At 38.9% G+C, this 14,181-nt stretch overlaps 1 protein-coding gene across 1 annotated transcript in view; it reads left to right on the top strand.

Moving 5' to 3' along the window:
* LOC308233769 (uncharacterized protein) overlaps positions 1–13,653 on the top strand; it is a gene marked incomplete at both ends in the record, with an annotated part of 45,643 nt that extends 31,990 nt beyond the window's left edge. The window contains 4 exons of the mRNA XM_080640714.1: positions 1,172–1,657; positions 4,874–4,978; positions 10,210–10,381; positions 12,720–13,653. Of these exons, the coding sequence (XP_080496840.1) occupies positions 1,172–1,657; positions 4,874–4,978; positions 10,210–10,381; positions 12,720–13,653 (1,697 nt within the window). The remainder of the gene's footprint in view (positions 1–1,171; positions 1,658–4,873; positions 4,979–10,209; positions 10,382–12,719) is intronic.
* Between the last annotated feature and the right edge of the window lie 528 nt (positions 13,654–14,181).

Raw genomic sequence — 14,181 nt, 5'->3', positions numbered from 1 at the left:
GAATGAGTCAAGTTTATCTGATTTTGATAATGAAATCTGATCTTTGGCACAGACTTCCAGAAATTTATTAAAACATAGCAGTAGTCGGTTGTTGGTTCTCCCAAGGGCCATCTTCTCTAGAAGAGAGTTGGCAATTACTAGGTAAACGTGTACTCAACTTTCTTCTCAAGGGTTCTTGTCCCTGGAAGGATTCTCCAATGCAGTGGGTGATGTCGAAGTGAGACCACTATCATGGGCCTTGGAACTCTAAGGCTAGCTTCTCAATGAAACATTTGTGGAATCATCTGAAAAAGGTTTCCCTCCCATGTACCTCACTATGTACTTTGTCCATGTGTAACATAGGCAGTTTGTCTTACCCTTCACTGCCTCCGTGCTTTGGGAATACATTAATATACTAGAGGCCTGGTGCACGAAATTCGTGCATGGGTAGGGTCCCTAGGCCTGGCCTGTGATCAGGGCCAATTGGGGTCTTTTGGCTGCTGGCCAGGGCCTTCTTTCCAGCTTCTGGTCAGGGCCTCCTTTCCTTGGCTGCTGGCTGCCAGCTGGGGCCTTCCTTCATTCCGCACTGCCCCCTGGTGGTCAGCACACGTCACAGCAAACGATTGGTCTCCCAGTCGAACTCCTGTGGGGACAATTTGCATTTTAGGCTTTTGTAGATAGAGAAGAAAAAAAAAGAGAGTTCATGGACATGGATGCCAGTGTGGTAATTGAGGGCATAGAAGGGATAAAAGGTTATAGAAAAATAAAATAAAATTAAATTTAAAATAAAAAAGATATAGAGAATAAAGGAATCTGAGGGCTAGCAAAAAGTGACAATTAATAATTGAGAAAATTAATTTTAAGTACTATCTTGAAGTTTACTTGAATGATATGTGTATTCCTCATCAAATAAGTGGAAATAGATTTTACACTAAACTTACCTGGTTGATTATTTATATTTGACTTATTGATTATCATTATCACTGGTTTAAGTTCATTTTTTCTTCCTTTCTTTGTTTTTTTTTTTTTAAAGGTAAAGCATTCCTTCCTGGAGTTTTTATCACTCATACCACATAGATGGAGAATAAAAGGAATGTGACTGAATTCATTTTAACAGGACTTACACAGAACCCCCAAATGCAGAAAGTCGTGTTTCTGTTATTTTTGGTCTTATACATGGTAACACTCTCAGGCAACCTGCTCATTGTGGTTACCATTACCACCAGCCGGGCTCTGAACTCCCCCATGTACTTCTTCCTGACCCACCTTTCCTTGATAGACCTAATCTATTGTTCTTCTTCAGCTCCTAAGATGATTGTGGATTCCCTTCATGAAAAGAAAATGATCTCTTTTAATGGTTGTATGGCTCAAGTCTATGCAGAACACATTTTTGGTGCTACTGAGATCATCCTGCTGACGGTGATGGCCTATGATCGCTATGTCGCCATTTGCAAACCTCTGCACTATTTCACCATCATGAGCCACAGGCTATGCATTCTCCTGCTGGGAGTGGCGTGGGCTGGAGGATTTCTCCATGCAACCATTCAGATCCTCTTCACAGTCTGGCTGCCATTCTGTGGCCCCAATGTCATAGATCATTTCATGTGTGACTTATACCCTTTGTTGAAACTCGTCTGCATGGACACTCACACCCTGGGTCTCTTTGTTGCTGCCAACAGTGGGTTCATCTGCTTGTTGAACTTCCTCCTTTTGATGGTCTCTTATGTGGTCATCTTGAGCTCCCTAGAGAACTACAGCTTGGAGGGGAGGCGCAAAGCCCTCTCCACCTGTCTCTCTCACATCACAGTGGTCATCTTATTCTTTGTGCCCTGAATATTTGTGTATCTGCGCCCAGTAACCACACTGCCTGTGGATAAAGCTGTTGCTGTCTTTTATACTATGGTGGCTCCCATGTTAAATCCCTTAATCTACACACTCAGAAATGCTGAGGTAAAAAATGCTATGAGGAAGCTCTGGAGGAAAAAAGTGACTTTTTTCAGATAAAGATTAAATGGAATCATTGAGCATTACAGATAGAAGTAAGAGGTAATCTAGCCCAAGCCTCTTAGACCTATGGATGAAGTCATCCACCTGAGAAGAGGTTGGATGATACTTGCAGCTAGACACTGAAGCACAGAGCTAAAGCTTGCACTGGAATACAGACTTACTGTCTCCCATTCCACACTCTTGTCATCATAAGTTATTGCTTCTTAATCAATAAATATTTATCAGTTGCCTAGAAATTTGAAATATCTTTAGAAGCTAAAAGGCATAAATCTAGAATATTAGATTGGTGTTTAAATAATCCTATTATGTAACATTGAGATGTTGGTTCCCATTGGGATTCCAATATTTTGGAGAAGGTGTAGTTGTTGCTCATTGCGGGAGAAATTCAACAGGTTGCCTTGGGCCAGAACTAGTTATAGACAATAAACTGGGTCCAGCACAGTCCCTGACTCAATAAATGGGAACTACTATGGTTATCTGATCTATCATCATTGCTTGGAAGTTAACAACAGTTAAGGACATTATCTAGGAAATAGGTCAGTTCTGGTTACTGGCTTTCTGATATATCTGTTTTGATACCTTCACCTTTCTGTCAGTTTCCTCACCTATAACCCTAACCCAATCCCTAACCCTAACCCTAACCCTAACCCTAACTGTAACCTAGGGAAAAGTATGGCTTATGAGGGAATCCTTATATGTCTTTGACTCTTTTTATATGACTTAAACTAATAGAACCAATTGGATTTTTTACTGGTAAATATGTCTAGTAATTTTGGAGTAAAATACATGCATCTTTGTATATTTGTGAGTCTGCCAAATATATGTCCACATCATCGACTGACTCTTAAAACTTAAAAAATATTTTTATTGATTTCAGAGACAAAAGTAGAGGGAGAGAGAGAAACATCAATGATGAGAGAGAATCATTGATTTGCTGCCTCCTGCACATCCCACACTGGGGATCCAGCAACCCAGGCATATGCCCTGATGGGGAATAGAACTGTGACCTCCTGGTTCATAGGTCGATGCTCAACCACTGAGCCATGCCAGCCAGACTGATTCTTAAAACTTGATGCTTAGCCTTAGTCAGGTAACTCACTTGGTTAGAGATTCATCCAGCTACACTAAGGTTCAGGGTTTGATCCCCAGTCAGGGCACACACAAGATTCAATCAATGAATGAATGCATGAATAAATGGGGCAACAGTTTATCGATGTCTCTCTCTCTATCTCTCTCTCTCTCAAATCAATATATAATAATTTTTTAAAAAATTTATTTATTGATTAAGGTATTACATATGTGTCCTTATATAATAATTTAAAAAAAACCTCAATGCATAGTATTTTTCTCTTCTGATTTCATTATACATTGTCTTGTAGAAAATCAAAACAAATCAGGAAATTATAAAGAACAACAAAAAAATAGCACCTATATTGTTGTCTATATTAAGTGAATTAAACAGTTGATATAGTTTTGTATATGTTTTGTCTTCTGTAAATCTAAGGTAGTAAGACACTCCATGGATATATTTATTCATTAAGAGATAGTATCATTATTGAGGACGAGTATGACTTTCTTTTTAGGGAAGTCACTTGTCACCTGAACTGAATTGTTGGAGAAGATGAATAATGTGAGGAATTCATTCCCCTCAAAATATGGAGATTCATAAATTTTCATTTGTTGTGTTTTTTTTCTTTCTTTTTTTATTGTTTGAAGTATTACAAATAGTAGTACATATGTCTCCTTTTTTTTTCCCATTGACCTCCCCCCCGGCCTCCCCTACCCCCCAGTACATGCCTTTACCTGACCGCCCCCCCCCTAAGTGTCTTGTATCCATTGGTTATGCTTATATGCATGTGTACAAGTCCTTCGGTTGATCTCTTATAGGCACCCCCCCACAACCTCCCCTGCCTGCCTTCCCGCTGTAGTTTGACAGTCTGTTCAATGCTTCTTTGTCTCCGTATCTATTTCTCCCCCATTTCTTTCCTTTAAAAAATCTTGCCTCTGCAGACTAGAAATAAACATATAATAACAAAAAATGTTTGAGTCCCAATTTCAATGTCCAACAGTTCTGAGGCCCCGTTTTAATGTCAAACAGTTCCTTATGTGTACATGTCAGCAATGATATCTGGATGGTGGGCACATGGTGGCAATGCAGGTCCGACCCTCTCTGCTTTGGTCCTAGGCAACCTGCTGAGACGCACAGCTGCTGACTGCTAGCGTGGCAAAGGCGTCATCAGCGTCTTCCATCTCTGGACTGTTTCTCCTCTTGTCTTCGTGGTTGGAGCAGACCTGTCAATTCCTCTCTGTTGCAGGAATCCACATGGTCTTGGAGTTGTTTTCTGAAAATATACAAACATATTCTCGACAAAAGTTAATAAAGGAACCTTTTCTATATAATTGATTTGGGATCCTTTTTATTTTTGCCCAAACGATTTTCCTTTGTCTTATTTAGACACCATGTGTGTTTTTCATGGGTGTCTTGCTGTTAGCATTACAAATGAAAATTAATTTTGTAAAGTAAAAATTTTCTAGATGCAATTTACTTATAGGATATTTTTCCTTACATGATATTACCCTACTATCCCCCCTTTTTTGATTAATGGAGGCTTTTGTAAATTTTATAATGCAGTTTTGATAACTTTAAATTTTAATTTTTTTGCACAAAAATATGACTGCTTTAGTTTCATTGCATGTTCAGGAATTTTACCATGAGATGAACTACCAATAGAAATTTTAGTTACCACTTTAGGAACAGCTTTTTGTCCAGTACAATAAAATTTTCTTGAATATTCACTTATTTCAATTAGCCTATTTAAATTAATCTGAAAACTTGATTATTATTTTACTGTCAAATTTAATACTCTACCTGTTGTGTTTTTAATAGTCTACTTGGTCACCTTGGCAGGCAACCTGCTCATTATGATCACCGTTAGCACCAGCAGGGCCCTAGGATCCCCCATGTACTTCTTCCTGTCCCACTACGTCTTAAGTGAGATGACTACTGTTCTTCCTCCATGAACCCTAAAATGCTAGCTGACACTCTTACTGTAAGAAAAATCATCTCTCTTAGAGGGTGTATCACTCAAGTCTTCACTGAGCTTCTTTTTGGTGCTGTTGAGATGATCCTTCTCACTGAGATGGCCTATGACCACGATGTGACCATTGACAAACCTCTGCACTACACTGCCATCATGAGCCAACAGGTGTGTAGCTTTCTTGTGGCAGTGGCCTGGGCTGGTGCCTTGGTCCATGCAAGAATTCAGATTTTCTTCAGTCTGGCTGCCCTTCCATGGCCCCAGTGTCATAGATAATTTCATGTGTGATTTTTACCCTTTGTTGAAACTTGTCTGCATGCACACTCTTACCCTTGGTCTCTTTGTTGATGCCAACAGTGGGTTCATCTGCTTACTGAACTTCCTCCTTTTGATGGTCTATTATGTGGTCGTCTTGTATTCTCAAAAGAACTACAGTTTGGAGGGGAGGCACAAAACCCTCTCCACCCGTGCCTCTCACATCATGGTGGTCATCTTATTCTTTGTGCCCTGCATATTAGTGTATCTGTGCCTCATGATCGCTTTTCCCAATGATAAAGCTGTGGCTGTGTTTTATACCATGATAACATCTATAATCCACATACTTAATAATGCAGAAGTGAAAAATGCTATGAAGAAGCTTTGGATCCAAAGGTGATTCCAGTGGAGAAATAATCACAACAGCATCAAATGACTTCATCTTTTCAGTGGCAAAGAGAAAATAATATAATTTTCATGGTTCAAAACAAACTGAACACTACACATAAAAGTACATTGATGAAAATTTATCATTAAAATATCCCATTAAGATTTACTTATTGGGGAGGATCCAAGATAGCGGCATAGGTAAACACCTAAACGGCTGCCTCGCACAACAATTTCAAAACTACAACTAAAAGACAAAACGTCTATCACCCAGAACCATGGGAAAGCTGGCTGAGTGGAAGTTCTACAACTAGAAGGAAAGAGAAAAGAGCATTGAGACGTGCGCAAGCGCTGAAAAGCTGAGGTACGGAGGCACACGAATCTGGCTGGCGGCAGGCCACTGAGAGCACTGTTTTTTTCAACCTGAAGGAAGACAAGCTCCTGATTACTCCGAACTCCAGTTTCTGGGGAGATGCGGGGGACCCAAACTCCTATGGGGAGAAGCTGGACTGTCTGCCATAGGGTCGGAAAGTGAGGGGGGCTTGCTTGCAGGGCTGCGCACAGGAATAATTGTTTACTGTGCTGGGGGGACACGGTCAGAGACGCAGAGCCGGCTGGCTGACTGGCAGCCATCGCTGTTTGCTACGCCCTAGCCTAGTGACGCCCTGAGACCCCGCCCCGCACAACCTATAAACCCACCCAAGCTCCAAGCAGTGGCTTTAGCATATGAATGGCCTGCCCTATAGCAGCTTAACCTAGCAAACTTGCAGCCCGGGCCAGACAGCTCCAAAACCTCCAAACCCCAAGCAAAGAGGAGAAAACTGTAGTTCTCGCTGTAGCTCCTGCTGGGTGGCCTCAGACAGTAGCTGACCTGCACCCCATTGGAGATCCAGAAGCCAGTGTACCTAGTGGTCAGTGTGAGACACCAGATTTCAACTCCTCACATCAATAAGTGACACATTCAAGAGGCAGACTCAGTGAGCACCAAAGCCCCACTGAAACAAGTCCTGCACCATAAGCGTGTCTCCAGCGCAGCAGTTCTTCCATCATAGACACAGCGGGTCCTCACAGCCAATTGGCCTGGAGGTCAATTCCTCCCAGTGTACCAACAGCAATCAAGGCTTAACTACACCAAGACTTTGCACTCAGCCCACAAAGGGGTGCACCAAGAGCGTCCACCTCAGGTGATTGGGGAGGCTGAGCTACTGGCCCCTACAGGTCACCTACCACACAAAGCCACTCCATCAACACAGGGAAGCAGAGACAAAGAAACATGTCATGAATGAAAGACATGGAGGAAAGCAAACTACTGGACAACATAGAATTCAGAACCACATTTATAAGGTTACTCAAGAATCTTCTAAAAACAGCTGAGAAACTTGATGAGACCTCTGAGGAGCTTAGTGAGACCTTCAAGGACCTTAATGAGAATGCAAAAAAAATGGAAAAGGACCAGTCAGAAATTAAGCATACACTGTCTGAAATAAAGAATATACAGAAATTCAACTGTAGATCAAAGGACCCCAAGAATCAAACCAAAGATCTGAAATATGAGGAAACAAAAAGCACCCAACCAGAAAAACAAAAAGAAAAAAGAATCCAAAAATATGAAGATAGTGTAAGGAGCCTCTGGGACAACTTTAAGCGTACCAACATCCGAATTTTTGGGGTGCCAGAAAAAGAGAGAGAGCAAAATATTGAAAACCTATTAGAAGAAATAATGGCAGAAAACTTACCCTACCTGGTGAAAGAAACAGACTTACAAGTCCAGGAAGCTCACAGAACCCCATACAAGAGGAATCCAAAGAGGACCACACCAAGACACGTCATAATTAAAATGCCAAGGGCAAAAGACAAAAAGAGAATCTTGAAAGCAGCAAGAGAAAAACGGTTAGTTACCTACAACTGAGTACCCATACGACTTTCAACAGATTTCTCAACAGAAACTATGCAGGCCAGAAGGAGTGGCAAGAAATATTCAAAGTGACGAACAGCAAGAACCTACAACCAAGATTACTCTACTCAGCAAAGCTATCATTCAGAGTTGAAGGTCAGACAAAGAGCTTCACAGACAAGAAAAAGCTAAAGGAGTTCACCACCTAACCAGGATTACATGAAATGCTGAAGCATATTCTTTAAGAAGAGGAAGAAGAAGAAAAAGGTAAAGATAAAAATTATGAACAACAAAATGACATCAAATACATACCTACCAACAAGTGAATCTAAAAATCAAGTGAATAAAAAATCTGAAGAACAGAATGGTCTGGTGAATATAATAGAATCAGGGACATAGAGAGGGAGTGGACTGACAATTCTCAGGGGGAAGGGGGTGTGAGGGGTGCGGGAAGAGATTGGACAAAAATCTTACACCTATGGATGAAGACAGTGGCGGGGGGTAAGGGCATGGGGTGGGGTGGGGTGGGGAATCAGGTGGAGGGGACCTATGGGGGGGGGAAAGAGGAACACCTGTAATAATCTGAACAATAAAGATTTATGAAAAAAAATAAAAATAAAAGAAATAAAGATTTATTTATTGTCCACTTGGTTGTCAAACTTTGGTGTACTTTCAGAATAAGTTGAAATTCTTGTTAAAAATGCACACTCCTAGGATATAGCTCTAGAGATTCTAACTCAGTAGGACTGCTATTGGATTGGAATATATGCCTTTTAAACAAATTATCCAGAGATTTATAAGCAATAGTGCTATAGATTGTGTATGCATCTCTAGCCTATTAATAAATCACCTTTTAAAGGCATTTTCTTCTTAAGGTCTTTCAGAGCAGATTCTCTGAAAATCAATTCTTTGTAAATCATGCAGTGAAAGCTTAGTACCTTTGCAATTGCAAAACAAAAATACATTTTACCCCTTATTTTTTATCTTTTAAATGGTAATGATAATACCTATCTCATAAAATTTTTGGGCCAGTTAAATGAGTTTACATATGTTAAGTGCTTATGAAAGTTCCTGGCACATAGTAAACTTACAAAAGTATATTTAAAAGGAAAAAATTATTGGCTGGTGCTGACCCTACTTCTAATAGGGGCAGATCTTGGCTTATATTTCTTCTTGAACTAGCAAGAGCCTCATTCTGTTTGGATGAGGACCTCTAAGTATCTTGCCTTGGTCCTTATTTCCTTAGGTAAAAAAGGTACCTCCTCATATGACCAATACCATGTGAGCTAACTTTTCCCTTGCACTTTAGACAAGGATGTTTATGTGTTTTAGGTTAATTCAGCCTCTGTTAGCAGCAGAGCTCTGGGTATGGAGTTCACACAACTCGTATTGACTTCTGTCTCATTACTTCATGTAACATTGCGAGTATTTCACAAGCTCTCAAAATCTGATTTTAATCTGGGTTCAAGTATATGATGAATTGGTAGTACATACTTCATAGTGCCTGTCTATCAGTGGGTACTTAATAGGTGTCACTGTCTTTGTTGCTTCCCTCACTTCTTCATCAGTGCTCCATTTCTGTTAGACTTTTGAAAAACTCTATGGTTTACATTTATTATTCAGCTCTGTAGATATTATATTAGGAGATCATGATGAACTTTCAGGATTCTGAGTAAAGGCCTCAGGTTAATGTGAGATTGATGAGATTCACTGCATAAAGAGTTCACTTTAAAAGAAGGAATGTCTACAACATTAAAATCAGTTTAAGCAAGACCCCAAAATTTAATAAACTTTTTATGGCAAATAAGAAATCTATAGTACAATAATTAGTAATTGCAATAAAAGCTATTGCTATTTACTGCAATTTGGCTGGTGCTACAAAGACAAGTTATTGTTTAATCCCCATAAGAGCCTGATGAAAGCAAGTAATGCTTTTCAGAAGAATTAGCTGATGCTTAGAAAGTTTAAATAGTTTTCTGTAGATCTTAGAACTAGAAAATGCCTGAAAGGGATTTGAGTCCATGTATTTTGGGGTTAGAAGTTGCAACCTTAAACACAGTGGTCTATGTCAGAATAATGAAATGTACCCCATAACACATTCTTCTTCTTTTTTTTTAAAAAAACGTATTTTTATTGATTTCAGAGAGGAAGGAAGACGAGAGAGAGAGAGAGAGAGAGAAACATCAGTGATGAGAATCATTGATCATTTGCCTCCTGCATGCCCCATTCTGGAGATCGAGCCCACAACCTGGGCATGTGCCCTTGACTAGAATTGAATCTGGGACCCTTCAGCCCACAGGCGGACTCTCTATTCACTGAGCCAAAATGGCTAGGGCTACCACATAACACTTTCTAGTGGAGGGACATAGGCACTAAGTAAGTAAGCATAAAAATCAAGCTGCTTTCAGAGTGAAAAGTGCTGAAAAAGTGATGTGATGTAGAGTGACTCAGAGAGTAGGGAGCCACTATAGAGGGTGTGTTTAAGGAAGACACAAGAAGAGGGATCTATGGCGTTTATCTAACTGTGTCCAGGGATGAGAGACAATGAGCTAAAGGTCATGATTTAAATAAGAGAGTTTATGCATACTTTGCTTCTGCCAGACTGGACTTTCCCCTTTTGGTCATTTGACCTTTCTGATTTTCCCCAAGGACATGATTCTGTAAGTCCTGTTCTGCATGGTGATTATCCTGGTGGCATCTCTGGAGATGCAGAATCTACCCTCAATATTATGATGAAGGTCCCAATGAATTTAATTAGAGAAGACTCACCCTTGGAGATGCACCAATTGAATGACTCAGTAACCTGTGTTGTAGTTCCAATGTAGATAAAATGTTTATAGACCTTGTCCCTCACTTAAGAAAGTGTTTGTCAGTGTCAGTATTCACATGACTAGCTTTTTCGGGAATTGAAATTATGGAATCAAGACATAAAGAATATACATGGAATTATTCTCCATCCTTCAGGTAACCCAATGATCAACAATGCTCTATGAAGACAGGTCAGTATAACTGATTAGGAATCATGATGTTGGAAAGGCTGTTTCACTTTTATTGCTACAAAACACAAACAGCAAAATATTTATCTAAATAACTCATATACATTTTTTTCTCCCATCAGAATGTTGGTTTAACATTTGTTTGTTATTAGGACAAATTCTGCCAGCAATGGATATTTTGGGTCTCTGTTCACAATCAAATTCAGAGTGAATCAGATTTCCTATGAGCCTGGACAGAGTTGGTCACATGGAAACAGTTTGAGCTCCAGTGATGGTGCATGTGCTATGTTGCTCTCTGTCCACAGAGATGGCATCAGTGCATGCAAGACAAGGGAGAAAGCAGCACAGCCCAGGACATGAATTGAATGGCTCTTTCATTATGCAGGTAACTCAGGAAGTAAATTTATACATACGATTCTGAACTTTGTAGGCTTTGAACGATACATTGGTGTTATGAAAATTCAGTCTTTTAGAAGTTCTCCTTTGTAATGGACCTGGAAAGTATTATGCTAAGTGAAATAAGCCAGTCAGCGAAAGACAAATACCATATGATTTCTCTTATATGTGGAATCTAATGAACAAAACAAACTAGCAAACAAAATAGAAACAGACTCATAATTACAGACAATAAACTGACAACTGTCAGAAGGGCAGGGTAAGGGGGCTGGGTGAAAAAGGTGAAGGGATTAAGCAAAAAGAACCCCCACCTCATAGACAACAGTATGGTGATTATCAGAGGGAAAGGGGAGCAGCGGGAGGTAGAAGAGGGAAAGGGGGGATAAATGGTGATGGAAGGAGACTTGACTTGGAGTGGTGAACAGACAATACAATATACAGATGATGTATTATAGAATTGTAACCCTGAAATGATATAATTTTATTAACCAATGTTACTTCATTAAATTTGAACCACACCTAAAACCTATATGTTCATGTTGACCAATGTTACCCAAATCAATTTAATAATAAATATCAAAAAAAGAAAAAATTAGTTCTATGTAAATTCTCATACCTCAGCCATGTCCTTTTGATTAGTAGAATATGTGGGGATTAATTCAATTCTGTAATACTCTTTTGTATATTTTCATATTATAAAGATCCAGAATAAATTTACCTTTCTAGCATCAGTATTGTTTTTAAAATTTAAATTTATTTTTCAATTATAGTTTACATTCAATATTATTCTGTACTCGTTTTAGATGTACAGCAAAGTGGTTAGAATATTATGTATATACTTCAGTATTATTGGAAACTAATTTCAAGTATAACTATTTGGGGATATTTAATAGGCAGATATTTTTAAATTTTGTGATAAGTTCAATTAATATCTTCTTTAGGAATTGTTTGTTAATCTATTAAAAATTAGAGGATGCTGTAGCATCTGCCAAACTTGACTGAATGACTTTTTAAAAATCCAAGGTAATTCTGCAGCAAGAAAACCCTTCAATTGCTACTTTTCTGTCTACAGGTAAGTTTCAGCATCTTGTATGTTTTTTGGCCATTTCGATTTATTTTTCCTTTATTTCTCTGATTCACTCACTTTGCTATTGGTTTGCTTATCTTTCATTTGTTAAATTACTTAGAGCTCTTAGTCTATTTTAGATATTAACTCTGTGTATGTCCTCTAAAATGTAAATCCCCCCCCCCCAAGCTACTTTTGTCTTTTGACTTTATGGTATCTATTACTAAATCCTTAAAAAATTTGAACAATGTCTATTTGGGATGTCAATGATGAGTTAAGAAGATTCTCCCATCTCTAGAGTATAGAAAGTCATCTATTTTATTAATTAGAAAGTAAACATGAAGTAAATCTTTAGTTTTTTTTTAATTAAACCTTTACTCAGTTTTTATTTTTGTATAAGGTATAAGCAATATGTACTTTTTTAAACTTACAGATGGAAAGCTACTTGTGGCAACTCACTTATAATGTCTCCTTTCCTCACATATATCTCCAATTACTTGCCTCTTCATTAGTCTGTAAGATTTCTGAGGTTAGGGACCATGTTTCAATCAGCCTTGTATTTTTATAATCTCTGGAATTACTGCAACATAATAAATCATAATGTCTCTTTGTTGAATGAATGTACAAATTATCCTAAGATTTTAGGAAGTCACGAGTAATAATTATATTTACAGGTAATTTGTCCTGAACTCTGAAATAAGACATACAGAAAGAACTATGGGACAAAGGAACAATGTGACAGAATTTATCCTGTTGGGGCTCACTGAGAGTCTTCAGGGCCAGAAAATATTATTTGTTGTGTTCTTGTTCATCTACATTGTGACAATGGTGGGCAATCTGCTCATTATTGTGACTGTCATGGTCAGTTCAAGCCTGGATGCCCCAATGTACTTCTTTCTTGGCTACTTATCATTTATGGATGCTGTTTATTCTACTACACTTACCCCAAATATGATTATAGACTTACTTTATGAGAAGAAAACCATTTCCTTCCAAGGTTGCATGAGCCAGCTTTTTATAGGGCACTTATTTGGTGGTGCTGAGATTTTACTCTTGGTGGTCATGGCCTATGACCGCTACGTGGCCATCTGTAAACCCCTGCATTATCTGACAATCATGAATCAACGAGTGTGTATTGTACTGCTACTGTTGGCCGGGGTTGGAGGTTTTTTACATGCTATAGTTCAACTTCTCTTTGTTTACAACCTTCCCTTCTGTGGCCCCAATGTCATTGACCACTTCATTTGTGACATGTATCCCTTATTAAAACTTGCCTGCACTAACACCTATGTTATTGGCCTCATTGTGGTTGCCAATGATGGGTCCATCTGTGTGGTCATTTTTGTGCTGTTACTCATCTCCTATGGGGTCATTCTGCACTCCCTGAAGACTCTTAGTCAGGAAGGGAGGCGCAAAGCCTTATCCACCTGTAGCTACCACATTACTGTGGTGGTCCTCTTCTTTGTCCCTTGTATTTTTATGTATGTGAGACCTCCTTCTACCTTACCCATTGATAAATCCTTGGCTGTGTTTTACACCATTATCACTCCTATGTTGAACCCCTTAATCTATACTCTAAGAAACGAAGAGATGAAAAGTGCCATGAAAAAACTCTGGATCAGAAGAAGAAAATGAGGCAGCAGAGAAATGTTTCACCTATTTTTGTTGTTGTTATTAATCTTCACCAGAGAATATTTTTCCATTGGTTTTTAGAGAGAGTTGAAGAGAAGGGGTGAGAGAGAGAGAGAGAAACATTGATGTGAGATAGATATAATCTGCAAACACCCTGACCAGGGCCAGGGGATTGAGCCTGCAACCGAAGTACATACCCTTGACTGGAATCGAACCTGAGACCCTTCAGTCCACAGGCTGATGCTCTATCTACTGAGCCAAACCGGCTAGGATGCACCTATTTTAATGAAGAATTGTTGCTTCCAGAAAAGCCATGTGTGATTATTTAACTGTAGTAAATGTCTCCTCAGGTTTAATACCTGGGTCATGATGAAAAACATTTATTTTGTGAATACTTCCAATGATCAAAATATATTTTTAATATTTTCATGATTTCCTAATATTTTTATTTTTTTAAAAAATTTCTTTATTGATTAAGGTGTTTCATATGTGTCCTTATTCCCCCATTACCCCCTATCCCCCCCATTCATG

The sequence above is a fragment of the Plecotus auritus genome (genome assembly GCF_963455305.1).
Source record: "Plecotus auritus genome assembly, chromosome: 9".
Taxonomy (NCBI): domain Eukaryota; kingdom Metazoa; phylum Chordata; class Mammalia; order Chiroptera; family Vespertilionidae; genus Plecotus; species Plecotus auritus.
This window is presented reverse-complemented; position numbering and strand designations above follow the sequence as displayed.